Source organism: Corythoichthys intestinalis, chromosome 1 (assembly GCF_030265065.1).
Source record: "Corythoichthys intestinalis isolate RoL2023-P3 chromosome 1, ASM3026506v1, whole genome shotgun sequence".
NCBI classification, from domain to species: domain Eukaryota; kingdom Metazoa; phylum Chordata; class Actinopteri; order Syngnathiformes; family Syngnathidae; genus Corythoichthys; species Corythoichthys intestinalis.
Genome location: NC_080395.1, coordinates 67,688,901 through 67,710,528, shown reverse-complemented (window position 1 = coordinate 67,710,528; position 21,628 = coordinate 67,688,901). Strand labels below are relative to the sequence as shown.

The following is a 21,628-nucleotide window of genomic DNA, read 5'->3' as shown; positions in this document are numbered from 1 at the left end:
AGTCTTGAAAGACAGTTAAAATTAGGGATGTCCCCAATCCGACCACGTGATCGGAAATCGGGTTGATGGCGCCATTTTTCAGACGATCGGAATCGGGTGAAAAGGATAGGGCTTTTAATTTAAAAAACAAATGTAAGGGCTGAAAAGTAATGAAATTCAATGGCATTGCCAGAAGAAACAAAAATATACCATCCATCCATCCATCCATCCATCCATCCATCCATCCATCCATCCATCCATCCATCCATCCATCCATCCATCCATCCATCCATCTTTCGCTTGTTCTGGGTCGTGGTCGCCACAAAAATATACACGTTTTATATTCCGAAAGACAAAGCAGAAAAGGAAATAATGTAAACAGTAAAATACTGTAACATGTTTGGAACTTTTGTTTAAAAAAACAACAAAAAAAACAATTGGTATCGTATCAGGACTCGGTATTGGCAGATTCTCAAAATCAAGTGACTCGGCCTCAGGTGCAAAAATATGCGACATCACTAGTATGTACTTTCTGCTTTTAAATGTCGCACCATTTGGGTGTCGCAGTATGACGACGTGCACAGGCGCAACGGTGTTGTTGGAATAGCAGGCCGGATCTCTTCGCCAAAAGAGCACAGGTCTCCTCGCATTTTTGTCTCACGAAGAGTTTTTTGATGAGATGGAGAGACTTCTTTTTTGGATTATGGAAAAGGAAATCGCCGAGATGGTAGTCTGCCACAAAAGCAACGCCATTTTCGATTTCGTGAAAGAAGAGGACATCACCTCCATAGAAAGCTTTTTTTTTTTTTTTCCTGTTTCCTTTGCATAATGTTCTATTATCTACTTTACTACAATTATTAACGGTTTGGTTAGGAATACGGAATGATTGAAATGTGTTTGGATTTTGTTTTATTCCAGTTTTACTCATACGTGGAGATTAATGGGGGAATGGGGGCATAGCCCTCCCGGGGGCCGAAAATGTCTTCGCATGTAATTGACTTTCCAATATATGAATTTAAAATTAAGCCTTTCCCGGTAAAATGTTGCCTATTAAAGTTGTAAAGCAATAAAACAAACAATAAAAAATAATGAAATGAGACCAAAAAATATTTTTATAATGGGTCAAAATTATTTTTCAAACAGATCATGTGACAAGCACCTTAGAGACTGTCATTTGCTCTGCTTAGCCAAAAAAAAAAAAAAACAGCTGAGACAAAAAAAAAAAACCTCTCATTTTCAACTTTTTATTATAGTAAATGTTCCTGGTTGGAATATTCTGTCAAAAAGGATGCCGCGTGTACTTCTCCACTAGGTTACACAGAATAACGCGCGCTCACTCACGCACGCACACACACGCAGCTGGTATGCCTGTATGTACGAGCATGGGCTCTCTACTTACAGAATTTTCAGGTTACGAAACTAGTTCCAGAACCAATTAAATTCGCGAGGAGAGGTTCCACTGTATATGGCAGTCACCCTCAAGATCCAGTTGATGGCACTATCGTTAAAGCACTGGAGACCAGAGAATCACTCTGCCAGTCTATTTTGGTCACCATCGTTAAACCTTTTGGTAACAAGGCACAACTGCCATTAAGTGAAAAAATGAAAAAAAAAAAAAAAAATTGTTCCAAAAAATCAAGAGCGGGATTACGGTTTCGGTTAGTGAGATTAATGCGGCCCATTGACTGTCTTGATGTTTTTGTGGCCTAAATTTCTATTTCATAAGGGATACTCCTCCCCTGCCGTTCGTTTTACAAAATTCAATTGAATTGGGATATTGTATAAAATGTAAATAAATACAGGATATCATGATTCGCAAATCCTTTTCAACTCATATTTGTTTGAATTCACAACAGAAATAATGTATTCAATTTTTACTCTCATGAAAATTTTTGTTTTGCTTTGCTTTTTTCAAATGTTTCCTCATTTTGGATTTGATGCCTGAAAAAAATTCCCAAACAGATGGGCCTGAGCTAAGAAAAGACTGAGGAAATTCCAGAATGCTAAACAAACCAAAAAAATAAATAGTTTGGAACATTACAGAGTTGAACAGTATAACAGGAAACAGGTAAGTGTCATGATTATGTATAAAAGTACAACCCTTGAAAGCGTCAATTGTTTACTAGCAAGGATGCGTGGGTTTCACTACTTTGTGAACAACTGCGTGAGCAGAAAAGAAATCCAATGGCTTAAATACAAAATTTATCAATTTCACAATTCCAAAGAATTTTGGGATCATGTACAGTGATGTGAAAAAAATAGGACACGCCATTAAATATTCAGTTCTTTATTAAAAAATGTTCACATATCAATGTCAGATCTTGTTTTTCTTTATCGCTGGAAAAGAAAGGGATTTAATGGCATACCTCAAGCAACACGTCATTTCCGCTCATTAATATTCATGACGTAAGCAACTGTTGCCAAGGGGGGGACAGCGCTAAACCTACCAATTCTTTCCAAAAATGATGTCCCTGGTGCTAAATTCACTGGTAAAGATGTGGAAGAGCATATAAATGTTCAGTTAAAGAGACTGGGTGTCGAGGGCTGAAAAAGACGGAAAAAAGAAACGAGCCGACCTAAGATTAGCCTTAGCTTTTTTTCCCCGACACCTTTTTCTTGTGTGCATTGACTTACGCTACTGACAATGCAACAACAACCATATGCCCTGTCTTTCTTATATTTTATATCCTCTGGTTGTCTTTCGTCTCTGACTGTTCTTTTGGGCAATTTACATTGCTATTTTTGTGCAGCGATCGCAAAAGCTACTCGTTGACAGCCAACGAACACTTTTAATTTTTTCATTAATAACAAATCTTAATTCTATTATTTACACTTCGCCCTGACTAAAGTTGTTTTTTTTTTTTACAACAGAAAAGGTAACAGTGGCAGTCAGATACCATTTTAATTTTTTCAGGTCATTCATTGTCAGACAGAAGCAGCATGTCAAAACACCATGCTAAAAAATAGGTAAAAAATATCAAAATGGCTTAACTCTTCATCCTCTGAAGGGCCATGCCCTCGAACAAAATGTTTACTGCATATGAAATGTGAATGGCTTCACCTTACTGGCGTTAAACGTCCGCGCAAGTTGATCCATTCTTCACAATTTTTATTCTGATTTTTTGGTTTCAGGAAACATTTAAAGAAAACATCCTTCATATGTCGTAAAGTCTAGAGTCGTTTCTACAACTTCCATATCAGTAGTGCTTGATCGGCATGTTCATTTTTGAAAGATTACCGGAGAAAATTAGCAGAAATATTAATGGTTTGTATGCGAGGGCATGTCTATAATGTCCCACTTCCGCTTTACAATGCGACTTCACGGTCTGAAAATAGCATTCGTGCGGTACGCTATTGCAGGTAAACAACAAAAATTAACATTGTTTTACTCATTAAATCAAATATATCAACAAAAATGCATATTCTAACTGAGGAAAAAGTGAGGACACTCTACCACCGAATAGCTAGTGTTACCCCCTTTGGCTGAAATAACTTCAATGAGAAGCTTTTTGTAACCATGTACCAGTCTTTGACATCGGTCTGAAGAAAGTTTGCCCCACTCCTCAACGCAGAATACTTTCAACAGTGAGATGTTTGAGGGGTTTCTTGCATGTACAGCCCGTTTCAAGTCACCACATAGCATCTCAATAGGATTAAGATCTGGGCTTTGACTCGGCCATTCCAGGACTCTCCATTTCTTTTCAGTCAGTCCTTGGTGGATTTACTTGTATGTTTTTGGTCATTGTCATGTTGCAGGGTCCAGTTTCGCTTCAGCTTTAATTTTTTCCACAGATGATCTCACATGTTCCTCAAGCACCGTCTGATACACGATAGAATTCATGGTGGATTCTATGATGGTGACGTCCAGGCCAGGTCCTGCTGCAGCAAAGCATCCCCATACCATGACATTTCCACCTCCATGCTTCACAGTTGGTATGAGGTTCTTTTCCTGGAATGCTGTATTGGGTTTACTCCAAACATGTCCTCTGTTCTGGTGTCCAAATAATTCAATTTTAGATTCATGCGTCCAAAGAACATTATTCCAGAAGTCCTGGTCTTTGTCTACATTCACTCTGGCAAACTTCAGTCTGGCTTTCATGTTCTTCTTGGAGAGCAAACGTTTCCTCCTTGCACACCTCCCATGAATGTTAAATTTGTGTAGTGTCTTCCTGATTGTAGACGCATGCACTTTCACATCAACAGTAGCAAGAGCCTGCTGTAGGTCCCTTGATGACATTTTAGGGTTTCTGGAGACTTCTTTTAGCATTTTGTGGTCTGCTCTCGGGGGGAACTTGCTTGGACGGCCAGACCTGGGCATGTTGGCAGTTGTTTTGAATGTCCTCCACTTGTAGACTATTTTCCAGACAGTGGGATGGTGGAATTTAAACTCTTCTGAGATCTTTTGAAATCCTTTACCAGACTCATAAGCGTCTACAATCTTCTTTCTGAAGGCCTCAGACAGCTTCTTTGATTTCACCATGCTGTTTTCTCTCACTTCAACTGTCAGTCACTGTTGAACGTATTCTGCGTTGAGGAGTGGGGTAAACTTTCTTCAGACCGATGTCAAAGACTGGTAGATGGCTACAAAAAGCATCTCACTGACATTATTTCAGCCGACGTGGGTAACACTAGCTCAGTGCTTCTTAACCTGGGTGTGTTAGATTAGGTTTTTGACAGGCTTGCCCCCAATTTACAGGCTTTATTTAATTTCTTTCAACTGCTTTTCCTCTATCTGTTAAAAGGAGAAACTGTTTTGCTCAGTGGAAGGTTGACTTGAACTTGGACTTGGCAGGAAGAAGTATAACAGACTGAAGGGCAGCATGGACTAAAATTTTTGACCTGTTTAAAAACATGCTGAGAAAATTAGAGGAAGGTTGAAAAGGACTCCGCTTAGATATTAGCTGAGATATGAATTTGAATTTTTTACCCAATTATTATTATTATCTAATTCCGAAGGATTCCGTGAATGCTTATGTGAAACTCGTGGGGTTCGGTCCCTTTAGCAAGGTTAAGAACCACTGCACTAGCTATTAGGTGGTAGGGTGTCCTAAGTTTTTCCCCAGTTAGAATATGCATTTTTGTTAATATATTTGATTAAATGAGTAAAACAATGTTAATTTTTGTTGTTTACCTGCAATTAAATCACTTTCTTTTCCAGAGATAAAGAAAAACAAGATCGGACATTGATACTGTATGTGAACATTTCTTGATAAAGAACTGAATATTTCATGGGGTGTTCAAATTTTTTCCACATAACTGTATGCACTATAATATAATCAAGAGATTCGGTTAGTTTGTCATGACACTACACAACAAAGCAGGCTCAATTACTGCTACTTGCTGTTTTTTAAGTATTATTATTATTTTTAAATCCATCACCTTTAGTGTTTTTAATTTCTGTGACAAGATTAAGGAACAGATTAAATTACCTTCCAGTCTAATTGATTTACACATTCAGGCATAGACCTCATTACCTATTGACCTGACACTTCGTCATCCTTTGCGCCTTACCACAGGGGGCCGAGCTTGAAGCGTCATTTAGTAATAGCCGTAGACTGCACACATGTCGGATTTAAGCTTGGATTTTTAAAGAACTACGAAAGCTGTACCGCATACAAACAGGACGGATTGTCTCGGGAGTGATTTGTTCGAGGATTCAAGGTAAATAATATATTTTTCGTACCATGAATGCATTTTGAAACGTTGTGAAAAAAATCAATGGGAGAATGGGAACCGCTACGGCATTGGCTTCATTCTTCGACATATGTACATATATATAGAAAGTACTGCCCGGTTTTTCGCTCTTTTAACAAAGAATCTAGACAGTTTTACGTCCATATCTTATAAAGAATTCAGTGATTGAAGCATTTATTCGCAAGAATTCAGTGATTGAAGCATTTATTCGCAAGAATTTTCTTCTTTGTTTACACATGGAGGCGGCTAATATTCGTAACTGACTAGGCTCATTGTTCGACATATTTACGTAAAATAAATGCTACCTGCATGGTTTCTTTTTCTTTTAACCAAGAAACGAGACTGTTTTACGTCTATATCATAAAGAATTCAGGGATTTAAGCATTTATTCACAGTAATTTTCGCCAGAAAAGCTCTGTTTACATCAGGCGGACGCTAGCCTCATTCACTAACATAGTAGCATTGTACTTCGACATATATACGTAAAATAAACGCTAACTGGATGGTTTATTTGCTTTTAACCAAGAATCTAGACTGTTTTAAGTCCATATCTATGAAGAATTCGGTGATTTAAGCATTTATTCACAAGAATTTTCACCAGAAAAGCTCTGTTTACGTCAGGCGGCCGGTAGACTCATTCGCTCACAGAGTAGCATTGTACTTCGACATATATACGTAAAATAAAGGCTTACTGCATGATTTCTTTGCTTTTAACCAAGAATCAAGACTGTTTTACATCCATATCTATGAAGAATTCGGGGATTAAGCATTTATTCACAAGAATTCTCACCAGAAAAGCTCTGTTTATGTCTGCTAGCCTCATTCACTAACAAAGTAGCAAAATTAAGTTGCTATTTTGGTCGAAAATTTATATATTAAATATTGCTATTGATCTTGAAAATATAGGTGATTATCTCTGCATTTGGTGATTTTTTGTGCATGTAGTGTAAAATCTGAGACTTTTATAGCCATTTTAAGTGCTTTTATACAAAAAATAATTAATCTGGATTTTATAAGGGAACGACTTTGAACTTTTTTTGATACCGCTGCTCATGGAGACTCATATGTAGCTAAGGTAAGTGCCTGATTTGGTTTTAGGTTGGTAGCAACTTTGGTTTTGAAAATATTTGAATTTGAAGTTTTTGAAAATAGGCCCCCCTACGGATCAGCCCCGTTTCCTGTGTCATGTCAATAGGTTATGAAGTCTATGATTCATGCAACTGTGCTGTTACTGTGTTTGTTTTTTAAGAAAGAGATTTTTATAGCGCTTTTGTGTTGGAGCTAAACAGGCGCTGTGAATATACCTAATGAAGTGGCTTGAAAATGGCATGTATTTCAATGTGACGCATCCTTACCTGTCCACACTGATTGCACAAAGGTTGAAGATGGAGGAAGTGCAAAGCATCACATCCATGGTCATCAGGCTATCACATACAAACATATTCAAGGACCAGACTCCACCCTGGAACTACACACAGATACACATCAGCTGTTGTATGTCTGAATAGCCAAATATCTATAATCCTCCTTACTCTTGCATCACTACTGAAGGCAACATATTTTTCACTGACTTTCTCCGAAATAATTACTCTCCCCATTGTGTAAGCAGCTGAACGCATGCTGACAGGCCACCACTATAACTACTAAAGTCATCTGCCAGATATGCTGGTGTGGTCCACAATAACAAGATCAGAGTTGCAGCCAATTAAAGATGAGGTCTCACCAGTGGTCTCTGAGTCATACATAATTTTAGAAAGACTGCAGACAGGCGACTTTCAACAGTTAACTATTTAAAGGGCACTCATTGAACTCATTGGATGCCACTGAAAGCGCTAGACGTCCATTCGCTTCTTCTAGTTAATTTGGATTGGATATCTAGCGCCGTCAGTTGCACTGAAAAATGAACATTCAGACCCAGTCGGCCTAGATTACATGAATTGGACGTCTAACATTGTCAATATCAGGCTGTGAGTTAAATACAATGAACAAATGTTTTATCTACTTTAGAATGTTATTGGAGGCCAGAACCAAGTGCATTTCTGTTTTTATTTATTTCACTTTTATTAGTTTTGTTTTAATGAACATTTTATTTACTCATAATTCTGGCTCCTGTTTGTACACATTGTTATTGTGTCTCTGGGCAAGACACTTCCCACTAGTTACCCCCAGTGGGTCTAGCAGCGCCTTGCAATGCAACCGCTTCCATTGGTATTAATGCGTGTGTGAATGTGAACACACATATAAAGCACTTTGTCTGTTCCTAGAAATGAGACATACAGGATATGTGGATATCAGATTTTGAGTCACACAGGCAAAGTATGGATCATGTAGGCCTGCACACTTGTATTCTACATGGCCTAAAATGTGATGTCCTCAATTTGTGCGCGGTATTAAATATTAATGTTGCTTTTTGTGTTTAAAATGGCTTTTCAAATAAGTGATTAAAATTATTGTTCCTTTTATTGTATGCTTACTTGCACACAGTATGATTAAATACGAGTTATTACTAACTTTACTAGTGATGGTGATGTTTTTACTGCCACTGTCTGCGTATTGCCTTGTTGACAAAAACAAACGCTGAACAAAGATGGCAGCGACACTTGGCCCCGAGGGTTACATGTGGCCCCTTCTTGGCCCCTGTTTCGGAAAAATCTTGGAACCGTCACTGACTGGCTCTGAATGCTCATTTTTCAGTGCCATTGATGCTGCCATCCATCCATCCATTATCTTCCGCTTGTTCCGGGGTCGGGTCGCGGGGGCAGCAGCTTTAACAGGGAAGCCCAGACTTCCCTCTCCCCAGCCACTTCAACCAGCTCCTCCGGTGGGATCCCAAGGCGTTCCCAGGCCAGCCGAGAGACATAGTCTCTCCAGCGTGTCCTGGGTCGTCCCCGGGGCCTCCCGCCAGTGGGACATGCCCGGAACACCTCTCCAGAGAGGCGTCCGGGAGGCATCCAAACCAGATGCCCGAGCCACCTCAGCTGGCTCCTCTCTACGCGGAGGAGTAGCGGCTCGACGCCGAGTCCCTCCCGGATGACAGAGCTTCTCACCCTATCTCTAAGGGAGAGCCCGGACACCCTGCGGAGGAAACTCATTTCGGCCGCTTGTATCCGGGATCTTGTTCTTTCGGTCACGACCCAAAGCTCGTGACCATAGGTGAGGGTAGGAACGTAGATCGACTGGTAAATCGAGAGCTTTGCCTTTTGGCTCAGCTCCTTCTTCACCACTACGGACCAGTGCAGAGTCCGCATTACTGCAGACGCCGCACCGATTCGCCTGTCGATCTCCCGCTCCCTCCTACCGTCACTCGTGAACAAGACCCCAAGATACTTGAACTCCTCCACTTGGGGCAGGATCTCATCCCCGACCCGGAGAGGGCACTCCACCCTTTTCCGACTGAGGACCATGGTCTCAGATTTGGAGGTGCTGATCTTCATCCCAACCGCTTCACACTCAGCTGCGAACCGCTCCAGTGAGAGTTGGAGGTCACGGCTTGATGAAGCCAACAGCACTAAATCATCTGCAAAAAGCAGAGATTCAATGCTGAGGTCACCAAATCGGACCCCCACAACGCTTCGGCTGCGCCTAGAAATTCTGTCCATAAAAATTATGAACAAAATCGGTGACAAAGGGCAGCCTTGGCGGAGTCCAACCCTCACTGGGAACGAATTCGACTTACTGCCGGCAATGCGGACCAAACTCTGACACCGGTCGTACAGGGACCGAACAGCCCTTACCAAGGGGCTCGGTACCCCGTACTCCCGGAGCGCCCCCCACAGGACTCCCCGAGGCACACGGTCGAACGCCTTCTCCAGATCCACAAAACACATGTAGACTGATCGGGCGAACTCCCATGCACCCTCGAGGACCCTGCCGAGGGTGTGGTGCTGGTCCACTGTTCCACGGCCGGGACGAAAACCACACTGCTCCTCCTGAATCCGAGATTCGACTTCTCGGCAGACTCTCCTCTCCAGCACCCCTGAATAGACTTTACCAGGGAGGCTGAGGAGTGTGATCCCTTTATAATTGGAACACACCCTCCGGTCCCCCTTCTTAAAAAGGGGGACCACCACCCCGGTCTGCCAATCCAGAGGCACTGTCCCCGATGTCCACGCGATGTTGTAGAGACGTGTCAGCCACGACACCCCTACAACATCCAGAGCCTTCAGGAACTCCAGGCGGATCTCATCTACCCCCGGGGCCTTGCCACCGAGGAGCTTTCCAACCGCCTCAGTGACTTCAACCCCAGAGATCGAAGAGCCCACCACGGAGTCCCCAGACTCTGCTTCCTCAAAGGAAGGCGTGTCGGTAGAATTGAGGAGGGCCTCGAAGTATTCTCCCCACCGGCTCACGACGTCCCGAGTCGAGGTCAGCAGTACATCATCTTCACTATACACAGTGTTAATGGTGCACTGCTTTCCCCTCCTCAGGCGCCGGATGGTGGACCAGAATTTCCTCGAAGCCGTCCGGAAGTCGTTTTCCATGGCCTCGCCGAACTCCTCCCATGTCCGGGTTTTTTGTCCCACAGGCCAAAAAGGCCCGATAGGCCTCCTTCTTCAGCTTGACGGCATCCCTTACCGCTGGTGTCCACCAGCGGGTTCGGGGATTTCCGCCACGACAGGCACCAACCACCTTACGGCCACAGCTCTGATGGACACCCCTATGTTTGAACATGGTGTTCGTTATAGACAAACCGTGACGAGCACAGAAGTCCAATAACAGAACACCACTCGAGTTCTGATCAGGGGGGCCGTTCCTGCCAATCACGCCCCTCCAGGTCTCACTGTCATTGCCCACGTGAGCGTTGAAGTCCCCCAGTAGAACGAGGGCGTCCCCAGAGGGGGCGCTCTCTAGCACACCCTCTAAGGACTCCAAAAAGGGTGGGTATTCTGAACTGCTGTTCGGTGCATAAGCGCAAACAACAGTTAGAACCCGTCCCCCCACCCTAAGGCGGAGGGAGGCTACCCTCTCGTCTACCGGGGTAAACCCCAACGTACAGGCACCAAGCCGGGGGGCAATAAGTATGCCCACACCTGCCCGGCGCCTCTCACCATGGGCAACTCCAGAGTGGAAGAGAGTCCAACCCCTCTAGAGAGGATTGGTACCAGAACCCAAGCTGTGTGTGGAGGAGAGTCCGACTATATCTAGTCGGAACTTCTCTGCCTCACACGCCAGCTCAGGCTCCTTCCCTGCCAGAGAGGTGACATTCCATGTCCCAAGAGTTAGCTTCAGCAGCTGGGGGTCGGACCGCCAAGGCCCCCGCCTTTGGCTGCCGCCCAACTCCCTACGCACCCGACCCCTTTGGCCCCTCCCACAGGTGGTGAGCCCATGGGAAGGATTGATGGTGCTAAAAGTTACAAAGGGCTTGATGGTGCTAAAAGTCCAATTAATAGAGGTGTGCGAAATTTCCGATTCTTAGATTATTCTCGATTCGGCCGTGGAAGATTCGAGAACGATTCACAAACATCCAAATTCCGATTATTGAAATATACAAAGTAAAGAGGAACTAAAACACAGTCAGCGCGGTCTTCGGGACGCAATGAGGAACGGACCGAGAGTTAACATCATGCTCAACTCATGCCGCTAGATAAAAAAACAATAATATATGACTACGGCTGACAGCCGCTACAAACTACGCCCACATATTGCTACGGTAGATATCAAATGTATATAGAACTAGATGCGAAACGACTGACTCGGCGGCGTTAGCACATGTACAGAAAACTAGATGCGAAATTACAGACTTGCCAGCGTTAGTAAACAGCCGCCATCCTAAAACAGTAAACTTCTCTGGAAGGCTGTTGTAGCGAAACCTTCCGAGTGAACCTAATTAACTATTTTATAAAATACTCCTAAATCGGCAAAATCTTGACTTGAATCTATTTTTAAATGAAGAAAAAGTTTTAAAACTTTCACATGTCAAAAGTAGATAGAAGAGAAATTATGGAATAACAGGAGCAATTTTAACAACTTTAACGGTTGATTCACAATATCAAATTAATTGAATTTAGTTTAAAGCTGCTGATACAGAATGGGAACTTGAGTATTTTATTTATTGTTCTGAACTGTTAACTTGATATCGAAATAGTAGTGTATTTAAGCCTGAGAGGATTTTTGTACAATTTTTGTAACTAATATACGAAACATTAAAGCAGCTAATAGCTGGTGGGGTGCATCAATAATTGATTTATAATCGAATCTTAGCCTCTGAATTGTAATCGAATTGTTAGGTGCCCCAAGATTCCCACCTCTGGTTCATATAAAGGGTTAATGAGCGGTGTGAATAGCCTATAAACCTCCTTTAAACCTTTTGAAACTCATTCTCGTAATGTGATCTCAAATGAACGAACAGGCAGCCATGAATTGTTTTGAGGTCTTTTTGTCGACACCTTTCATTAACCCTTTCATGCATGAATTATGACGAATATGACTTTTCTAATTATCACATGCTCTTATTCCGAGGTGCGTAGTAATGCGTTACATTTACAACATTACCATCCATCCATCCATTATCTTCCGCTTAGTCCGGGGTCGGGTCGCGGGGCCAGCAGCTTTAGCAGGGAAGCCCAGACTTCCCTCTCCCCAGCCACTTCAGCCAGCTCCTCCAACGGGATTCCAAGGCGTTCCCAGGCCAGCCGAGAGACATAGTCTCTCCAGCGTGTCCTGGGTCGTCCCCGGGGCCTCCCGCCGGTGGGACATGCCCGGTACACCTTTCCAGAGAGGCGCCCGGGAGGCATCCGAACCAGATGCCCGAGCCACCTCAACTGGCTCCTCTCGACGCGGAGGAGTAGCGGCTCGACACCAAGGCCCTCCCGGATGACCGGGCTTCTCACCCTATCTCTAAGGGAGAGCCCGGACACCCTGCGGAGGAAATTCATTTCGCTTGTATCCGGGATCTTTTTCTTTCGCTCACGACCCACAGCTCGTGACCATAGGTGAAGGTAGGAAAGTAGATCGACCGGTAAATCGAGAGCTTTGCGTTTTGGCTCAGCTCCTTCTTCACCACACTGGACCGGTGCAAAGTCCGCATCACTGCAGACGCTGCAACGATCCGCCTCTCAATCTCCCGCTCCCTCCTACCCTCACTCATGAACAAGACCCCAAGATACTTGAATTCCTCAACTTGGGGCAGGATCTCATCCCCGACCCGGAGAGGCCATGCCACCCTTTTCCGGCTGAGGACCATGGTCTCGGATTTGGAGGTGCTGATCTTCATCCCAACCGCTTCACACTCGGCTACGAACCGCTCCAGTGAGAGTTGGAGGGCACGGCTTGATGAAGCCAACAGCACCACATCATCTGCAAAGGGCAGAGATGCAATGCTGAGGCCACCAAACCGGACCCCCTCAACGTTTCGGCTGCGCCAAGAAATTCTGTCCATAAAAATTATGAACAGAATCGGTGACAAAGGGCAGCCTTGGAGTCCAATCCTCACTGGGAACGAATTCGACTTACTTACAATGCGGACCAGATTCTGACACCGGTCGTACAGGGACCGAACAGCCCTTACCAAGGGGCTCGGTATCACGTACTCCCGGAGCACCCTCCACAGTACTCCCCTAGGCACAAGGTCGAACGCCTTCTCCAAATCCACAAAACACATGTAGACTGATTGAGCGAACTCCCATGCCCCCTCGCAGATCCTGCCAAGGGTGTAGAGCTGGTCCACTGTTCCACGGCCGGGACAAAAACCACACTGCTCCTCCTGAATCCAAGATTCGACTTCCTGACGGACCCTCCTCTCCAGCACCCCTGAATAGACTATACCGGGGAGGCTGAGGAGTGTGATCCCTCTATAATTGGAACACACCCTCCGGTCCCCCTTCTTAAAAAGGGGGACCACCACCCTGGTCTGCCAATCCAGAGGCACTGTTCCCGATGTCCACGCGATGTTGTAGAGGCGTGTCAGCCACGACAGCCCCACAACATCCAGAGCCTTTAGGAACTCCGGGCGAATCTCATCGACCCTCGGGGCCTTGCCACCGAGGAGCTTTCCAACCACCTCAGTGACTTCAACCCCAGAGATCGGAGAGCCCACCTCGGAGTTCCCAGACCCTGCTTCCTCAAAGGAAGGTGTGTCGGTGGAATTGAGGAGGTCTTCGAAGTATTCTCCCCACTGACTCACGACGTCCCGAGTCGAGGTCAGCAGTACCCCATCTTCACTATATGCAGTGTTAATGGTGCACTGCTTTCCTCTCCGTAGATGCCGGATGGTGGACCAGAATTTCCTCGAAGCAGTCCGGAAGTCGTTTTCCATAGCCTCCTCAAACTCCTCCCATGTCCGAGTTTTTGCCTCGGCGACCGCCGTAGCTGCAGTCCGCTTAGCCAGCCGGTACCTGTCAGCTGCCTCCGGAGTCCCACAGGCAAAAAAGGTAGGCCTCCTTCTTCAGCTTGACGGCATCCCTTACCGCTGGTGTCCATCAGCGGGTTCGGGGATTGCTGCCACGACAAGCACCAGCCACCTTACGGCCACAGCTCCGATCGGCCGCCTCAACAATGGAGGTGCGGAACATGGTCCACTCGGACTCAATGTCCCCCACCTCCCCCGGGACAAGGGAGAAGCTGTGCCGGAGGTGGGTGTTGAAGCTCTCTCTCACAGGGGATTCTGCCAGACATTCCCAGCAGACCCGAGTGTCCAAAATATACGGCCGCAAGTCCGATGACCTACGGTGTCCTGGTGCCAAGTGCGCATGTGGACACCCTTATGTTTGAACATGGTGTTCGTTATGGACAATCGGTGACGAGCACAGAAATCCAATAACAGAACACCGCTCGGGTTCTGAACGGGGGGGCCGTTCCTCCCAATCATGCCCCTTCAGGTCTCACTGTCATTACCCACATGAGCGTTGAAGTCCCCCAGCAGAACGAGGGAATCCCTAGAGGGGGCGCTCTCCAGCACACCCTCCAAGGACTCCAAAAAGGGTGAGTACTCTGAAATGCTGTTTGGTGCATAAGCACAAACAAAAGTCAGGACCCGTCCCCCCACCCGAAGGCGGAGGGATGCTACCCTTTCATCTACTGGGGTAAACCCCAGCATACAGGCACCAAGCCGGGGGGCAATAATTTTGCCCACACCTGCTCGGCGCCTCTCACCGTGGGCAACTCCAGAGTGGAAGAGGGTCCATCCCCTCTCGAGAGGACTGGTACCAGAACCCAAACTGTGTGTGGCGGAGAGTCCAACTATATCTAGTTGGAACTTCTCTGCCTCACACACCAGCTCGGGCTCCTTCCCCGTCAGAGAGGTGACATTCCATGTCCCAAGAGTTAGCTTCTGTAGCTGGGGGTCAGACCGCCAAGGCCCCCGCCTTATTCTGCCGCCCAAATCGCTACGCACCCGACCCCTTTCGCCCTTCCCATGGGAAGGCAGACCCACGGTGCCTTTTCAGGCCGTGCCCGGCCGGACCCCATGGGAAAAGGCCCGGCCACCAGACGCTCGTCTTCGAGCCCCACCCCCAGGTTAAAACATTACATTTACTTGAAAAATGTACTGCTTGGAGTAGTTTTACCACGACATACTTTTTACATTTACAACATTACATTTACTTGAAAAATGTACTGCTTAGAGTAGTTTTACCACGGCATACTTTTTACTTGAGTAGATTTGCGAAGAAACGCTACTCTTACTACGCTGCTTTGGGCTACACTAGTTGTTACGTTTTTCCTCTTTATTGTACGTAATAGTTTTTACTTATTTTGCCAGCGATGCCAACAGTAGCTCTACCAGTTTCACCAATGAGACTATTATACCAATCAGACTATGATCAAGCCGGCCTGTTCAATCACATGGCGTCTTTAAAATGACGTAAAAAATGTTAGTATTTGATAAAGAGCGCTGCCCTCAGCATGACTTGAAAGCGCAGATTTTAACCTCTGTCCCAGTTTTTATTTGGCACCGACTGATCCATGGAAAACTGGAGATATGATCCTTGTAGTTTCGTAATAAGATCTGTGATGAAACTATTCAGCCACTAGAGGGCACTGATCCTCTTTGGACGAATGATGCTTCCTTTCTGTAGATACAGTATTTGTCCTCTCGCTGGATTTAAATGATTTTGCTTGTATTTCTTTGGCTTAATGTTGTTATGTCATAGATTTTGGTACAGTAAAATAATGACAGTTCATATAGATAACTTTGCGCTGAGAAAAAAACTGTTAAAAAAAAAAAAAAAGATCAAACATCGTAAGCAGTTATTCGCAGTGTTACTCATTACTTGAGTATTCTTTTCACCAAATACTTTTTTACCTGTACTTGAGTGCATTATTTGGACTACTTTTACTTGAGTAATAATAGAAGTAACGCTACTCTTACTTGAATACATTTTCTACCCACCTCTGCTCCTATTTAACTCACTGGCTGCCACCGACTGCACTGGGCGTCCAATTCAACTTGACTGGAAGGGGCGAATAACCCAAAATTTAGTGCCCTCACTGACACTAAAAGATGAGCTTTCACAACCAGTCTAACTAGTTTATATATACACAGTGCTGGTCAAAAGTATTGGCACACCTGCAATTCTGTGAAGTAATGGTCAATTTCTCCCAGAAAATGATTGCACTTACAAATGCTTTGGTAGTAATATCTTCATTTGTTTTGCTTGCAATGAAAAAACACAAAAGACGATGAAAAAAAAAAAAGAAATCATCATCATTTTACACAAAACTCCAAAAATGGGCCGGACAAAAGTATTGGCACCCTCAGCCTAATAGGTGGTAGCACAAGCTTTAGACAAAATAACTGCAAACAACCGCTTCCGGTATCCATCAATAAGTTTCTTACAATGCTCTGCTGGAATTTTAGACCATTCCTCTTGGGGTAACTGCTCCAGGTCTCTGAGATTTGAAAGGTGCCTTCTCCAAACTGCCATTTTCAGATCTCTCCGCAGGTGTTCTATGGGATTCAGGTCTGGACTCATTGCTGGCCACTTTAAAAGTCTCCAGTGCTTTCTCTCAAACCATTTTCTGGTGCTTTTTGATTTATTTATTTTTTGTCATTGTCCTGTGGAAAGACCCGTGACCTCTGAGGGGAGACCCAGCTTTCTCACACTGGGCCCTACATTATGCTGCAAAATTTGTTGGTTGTCTTCAGATTTCATAATGCCATGCACACGGTGAAGCAGTCCAGTGCCAGAGGCAGCAAGCAATCCCAAAACATCAGCGAACCTCCGCCATGTTTGACTGTGGGGGCCGTGTTCTTTTCTTTAAGGCCTCATTTTTCTCCTGTAAACTGTATGTTGATGCCTTTTCCCAAAAAGCTCTACATTTGTCTCATCTGACCAGAGAACATTCTTCCAAAACGTTTTTGGCTTTCTCAGGTAAGTTTTGGTAAACTCCAGCCTGGCTTTTATATGTCTCTGGGTCAGAAGTAGGGTCTTCCTAGGTATCCTACCATAGAGGCCCTTTTCATTCAGACGCCGACGGATAGTACGGGTTGACACTGTTGTACCTCGGACTGCAGGACAGCTTGAACTTGTTTGGATTTCAGTCGAGGTTCTTTATCCACCATCTGCACAATCTTTTATTGAAATCTCTCGTCAATTTTTCTTTTCTGTCCACATCTAGGGAGGTTAGCCACAGTGTCATGGGGTTTACACATACAGATGACCCTGGGCACGGTAGACACAGGAACATTCAGATCTTTGGAGATGGATTTGTAGCGTTGATATTGTCCATACTTCCTCACAATTTTGCTTCTCAAATCCTCACTCAGACAGTTCTTTTTCTCCATGCTCAATGTGTACACACAAGGACACGGGACAGGGGTTGAGTCATCTTTAATCCATTTTAACTGGCTGCAAGTGTGATGTAATTATTGCCACCACATGTTATGTGCGACAGGTAGGAACAGGTACAGTTAATTACACAAATTAGAGAAGCATCAAATGATTTTTCAAAGGGTGCCAATACTTTTGTCCGGCCCATTTTTGGAGTTTTGTGTAAATGATAACGATTGAACTTTTTTTTCCCCCATTCTCTTTTGTCTTTTTTCATTGCAAAATAATTGAAGATATTAACCACCAAAGCATTTGAAATTGTAATCATTTTCTGGGAGAAATTGAGCATTATCTGACAGAATTGCAGGGGTGCCAATATACTTTTGGCCAGCACTGTACATATATAACATTCATTGCTTTTTTAAATGCGCATAATAAGTCACCTGCCCTATAGATTAGTGTGAAATGTCTTAAGTGCTACATTACATTCATATAGGAAAAAAAACAACTTTTCAGGACCACTGTACCTGAAAGGGTTACTGCTACAATACTATTACTGTTAATTAACATGGAACTGTTGCGTTTGTGTTTTTTAAAAAAAAATGTATTTAACATGCTGGGTGGATCCAAGGTTAATTTTTACCTCTGCGTAAACGAAGAGCGGCAGAACCAGAACCGCCAGGAGTAGGTCTGCAAAGGCCAAACTGACGATGAAATAGTTGGTTGTAGTTTTTAAAGCTTTCTCCGAATAAACACTTATGCACACGAGCACGTTGCCGAAGATGACGACCATGATTAGTAGGATCCCAAACACAAGCGCCGGGAAGTTATAGTGAACCACCGGGACCACCATCTGCGTAACGTTGCCAAAATCCGAGCAGTTGTCCAACATGATGGTGACAACATGAGAAGAACGAGCTTCTCCGGTGTGCTTTTCATTTAGGAGTCGTGTGCAGTTGGTAGAAGACAGAATTCCGATCGACGCGTTTGAGGATCCAGGAGGACAGTTGGGAGGACGCTGCGCAAAGACGCGCAACTCACGCCGGAACAGAACCGCAAACTGGCGAGGCGAAGCAGAGGCTCGATATAAATGCCGTGAATGAATACTGATGACACGGTTCGGGTTCCACGCCAGTGTTTCGTGACGTTTCTTTTCACCGGCTCCCTGCGCACTAGGGGCGGCGTGCGCTCCTTTCACTCAATAAATGATCTCATAAAGTCCCAGTCATTGTGTTGATATTCACGTGGTTTGTTGAGAGTGGGGAAAACACATAATTCAGTAGTAATGCACTGCTGGCCAAAAGTATTGGCACCCAGTGTTGTCAGATAATGCTCAATTTCTTCCAGAAAATGATTGCAATTACAAATGCTTTAGTAGTAATATCTTCATTTATTGTGCTTTCAATGAAAAAACACCAAAGAGAATGGGGGAAAAATTTAAATCATGATCATTTTACACAAAACTCCAAAAATGGGCCGGACAAAAGTATTGGCACCCATTGAAAAATCATGTGATGCTTCTCTAATTTCTGTAATTAACATCACCTGTTACTTACATTTGGCACATAACAGGTGCTGGCAATAACTACACTTGCAGCCAGTTAGAATGGATTAAAATTGACTCAACCTCTGTCCTGTGTCCTTGTGTTTACCGGATTTTGGCATGGAGAAAAGAAAGAAAACCAAAGAACTTTCTGGGGACTTGAGAAGCAAAACTGTGAGGAAGCATGGGCAATCTAAAGGCTACAGGTCCATCTCCAAAGAGCTGAATGTTCCTGTGTCTACCGTGCGGCGTATCATCAATAAGTGTAAAGCCCAAGGCACTGTAGCTAACCTCCCTAGATGTGGACGGAAAAGAAAAGATGACGGGAGATTTCAATGAAAGATTGTGCGGATGATGGATAAAGAACCTCGACTAACATCCAAACAAGTTCAAGCTGTCCTGCAGTCCAAGTGTACAATAGTGTCAATCCGTACTATCCATCGAAGTCTGAATGAAAAGGTACTCTATGGTAGGATACCCAGGAAAACCCCACTTCTGACCCAGAGACATAAAAAAACAGGCTAGAGTTTGCCAGAATTTATCTGAGAAAGCCAAAAAGGTTTTGGTAGAATGTTCTCTGGTTAGGTGAGACAAAAGTAGAGCTTTTTGGGAAAAGGCATCAGCATAGAGTTTATAGGAGAAAAAAAACAAGGCCTTCACAGTCAAACATGGCGGAGGTTCCCTGATGTTTTGGGGTCGCTTTGCTTCCTCTGGCACTGGACTGCTTGACCATGTGCATGGCATTATAAAGTCTGAAGACTACCAACAAATTTTGCAGCATAATTTAGGGCCTAGTGTGAGAAAGCTAGGTCTCCCTCAGAGGTCATGGGTCTTCCAGCAGGACAATGACCCAAAACACAATTCAAAAAGCACCAGAAAATGGTTTGAGAGAAGGCACTGGAGACTTCTAAAGTGGCCAGCAATGAGTCCAGACCTGAGTCCTGTAGAACACCTGTGGAGACATCTGAAAATGGCAGTTCGGGGAAGGCACCCTTCAAATGTTACAGACCTGGAGGAGTTGGCCAAAGAAACGGGATCTAGAAGTCCATCAGAGCATTGTCAGAAACTCATTGATGGATACCAGAAGCAGTTGTTCGCAGTTATTTTATCAAAAGATTGTGCTACAAAGTATTAGGCCGAGGGTGCCAATACTTTGTCGGGCCCATTTTTGAAGTTTTGTATAAAATGATAATGATTTAAATTTTTTTCATTCTCTTTTGTGTTTTTTCATTGCAAGCAAAATAAATGAAGATATTACTACCAAATCGTTTGTAATTGCAATCATTTTCTGGGAGAAATTGAGCATTATCTGACAGAATTGCAGGGGTGCCAATACTTTTGGCCAGCAGTGTCTGTGGGTTTACATTGGAGATCAGTGAGCGGGGCAACACATTTACCAATTTACAATGAGCTATGAACACATACGTACATTAAAAGTACAGTAGCTTACATAGTGTAAAATGTGCTCCAAACTTTTTTTTTTTCTTTCATAGTAAAATTTTATCATGTTTTTTGCCCCCTTCTGTCTGGTTGGATGAATGAAATTGATAAAATCTCAGATTACGGTTATTAACCCTTTATAGTGCAAGTGATTGTTTTGGTTAACTGACATTAAAACAAAACAAACAAAAAACATAAATACCGTAAAGCTCCAAGCTACATTTATTGTGTGATGATCACTCAGCAGAGACCTTTAAAGGCTAAAGCAACATTGCATATTCTTTCTTGCCAAGAAAAACTTGTAAATTAAAAAAAAAAAAAAAAAAAAGGCACTGAAGACCTTTAACCCTTTTCAGAGAAAGTGACTATGGTTGGTGATTTAATTTAATTTAGTTATTTACAGTGTTTATTTTTTTTTACACTTAAGACCTTTAACCCTTAAAAGGGCAACTGACTATTTTTGGTATATAAAAAAAGCAAATATTACCAGTTATTATTAAAGTATTTAAATATAATGAATGATTATTTTAATATTTATATTTTTTATGATTATAAAAAAAAAAAAGAAAAGAATAAGTCACATACAACATACAAGTAATAGTATAACAAAATGTTGTTTTTTCATAGTGTTTAACTCATTTCGTGCCATTGATAGTGATGGATTTCAAATTCTTTTAAACTGAGTAGACTAAATGCTGTTGTTTCAATGCTATTAACGGCACTCGAGGTCCAGTACATTTTGACTGGTAAGGTCTAATGAATGTGTGCTCCTTTCCTGCCATTTAGAAGTGTACGTCCTTCACCGTAAAGCAACTACAGCATATCATTTACTACTATTACCACAATGCACCAAGGTACACTTTTGTTCACTCGGCCCTCGCATTCAGAATGGATTGGACGTCTAGCGTCTTCAGTGGCAGCCAATGGGTTTAAAGGAGTGCCTTGTAACGGTTAAAAAAAAAACAACATATTTCTTGGATGAAAGGGTTAATCTGTTGGGAGTGGCTATGACTGCTCATTTTTCAGTGTCATTAATGGTGCTAGATATTCAATCCAAAAGGAAAAGTACTGAAGGTTGTTGTTCCACATTATTAGGCAAATCACAATTTTTACGTGTAATTGATTAAAAGCATGGAGCAGTCCAATTCCCTGTGGAAGGAATGGAATCACTTGGCATGAAAAGAAAAGTGTTCTTTTGTAAGAAATTGTGATTCAGAGAGTGTTATGCAAGGTGTCTGTCAGACACATGCATTGTAAAGTGCCT

At 43.5% G+C, this 21,628-nt stretch overlaps 1 protein-coding gene across 1 annotated transcript in view; it reads right to left on the bottom strand.

Moving 5' to 3' along the window:
- Positions 1–18,578, bottom strand: part of drd4b (dopamine receptor D4b) — a 32,019-nt gene extending 13,441 nt beyond the window's left edge. The window contains exons 1-2 of the mRNA XM_057837398.1: positions 18,025–18,578; positions 7,029–7,141 (exon numbers count right to left, since the gene is read on the bottom strand). Coding sequence (XP_057693381.1) covers positions 7,029–7,141; positions 18,025–18,273 — 362 coding nt within the window. The 5' untranslated portion in view covers positions 18,274–18,578. The remainder of the gene's footprint in view (positions 1–7,028; positions 7,142–18,024) is intronic.
- Between the last annotated feature and the right edge of the window lie 3,050 nt (positions 18,579–21,628).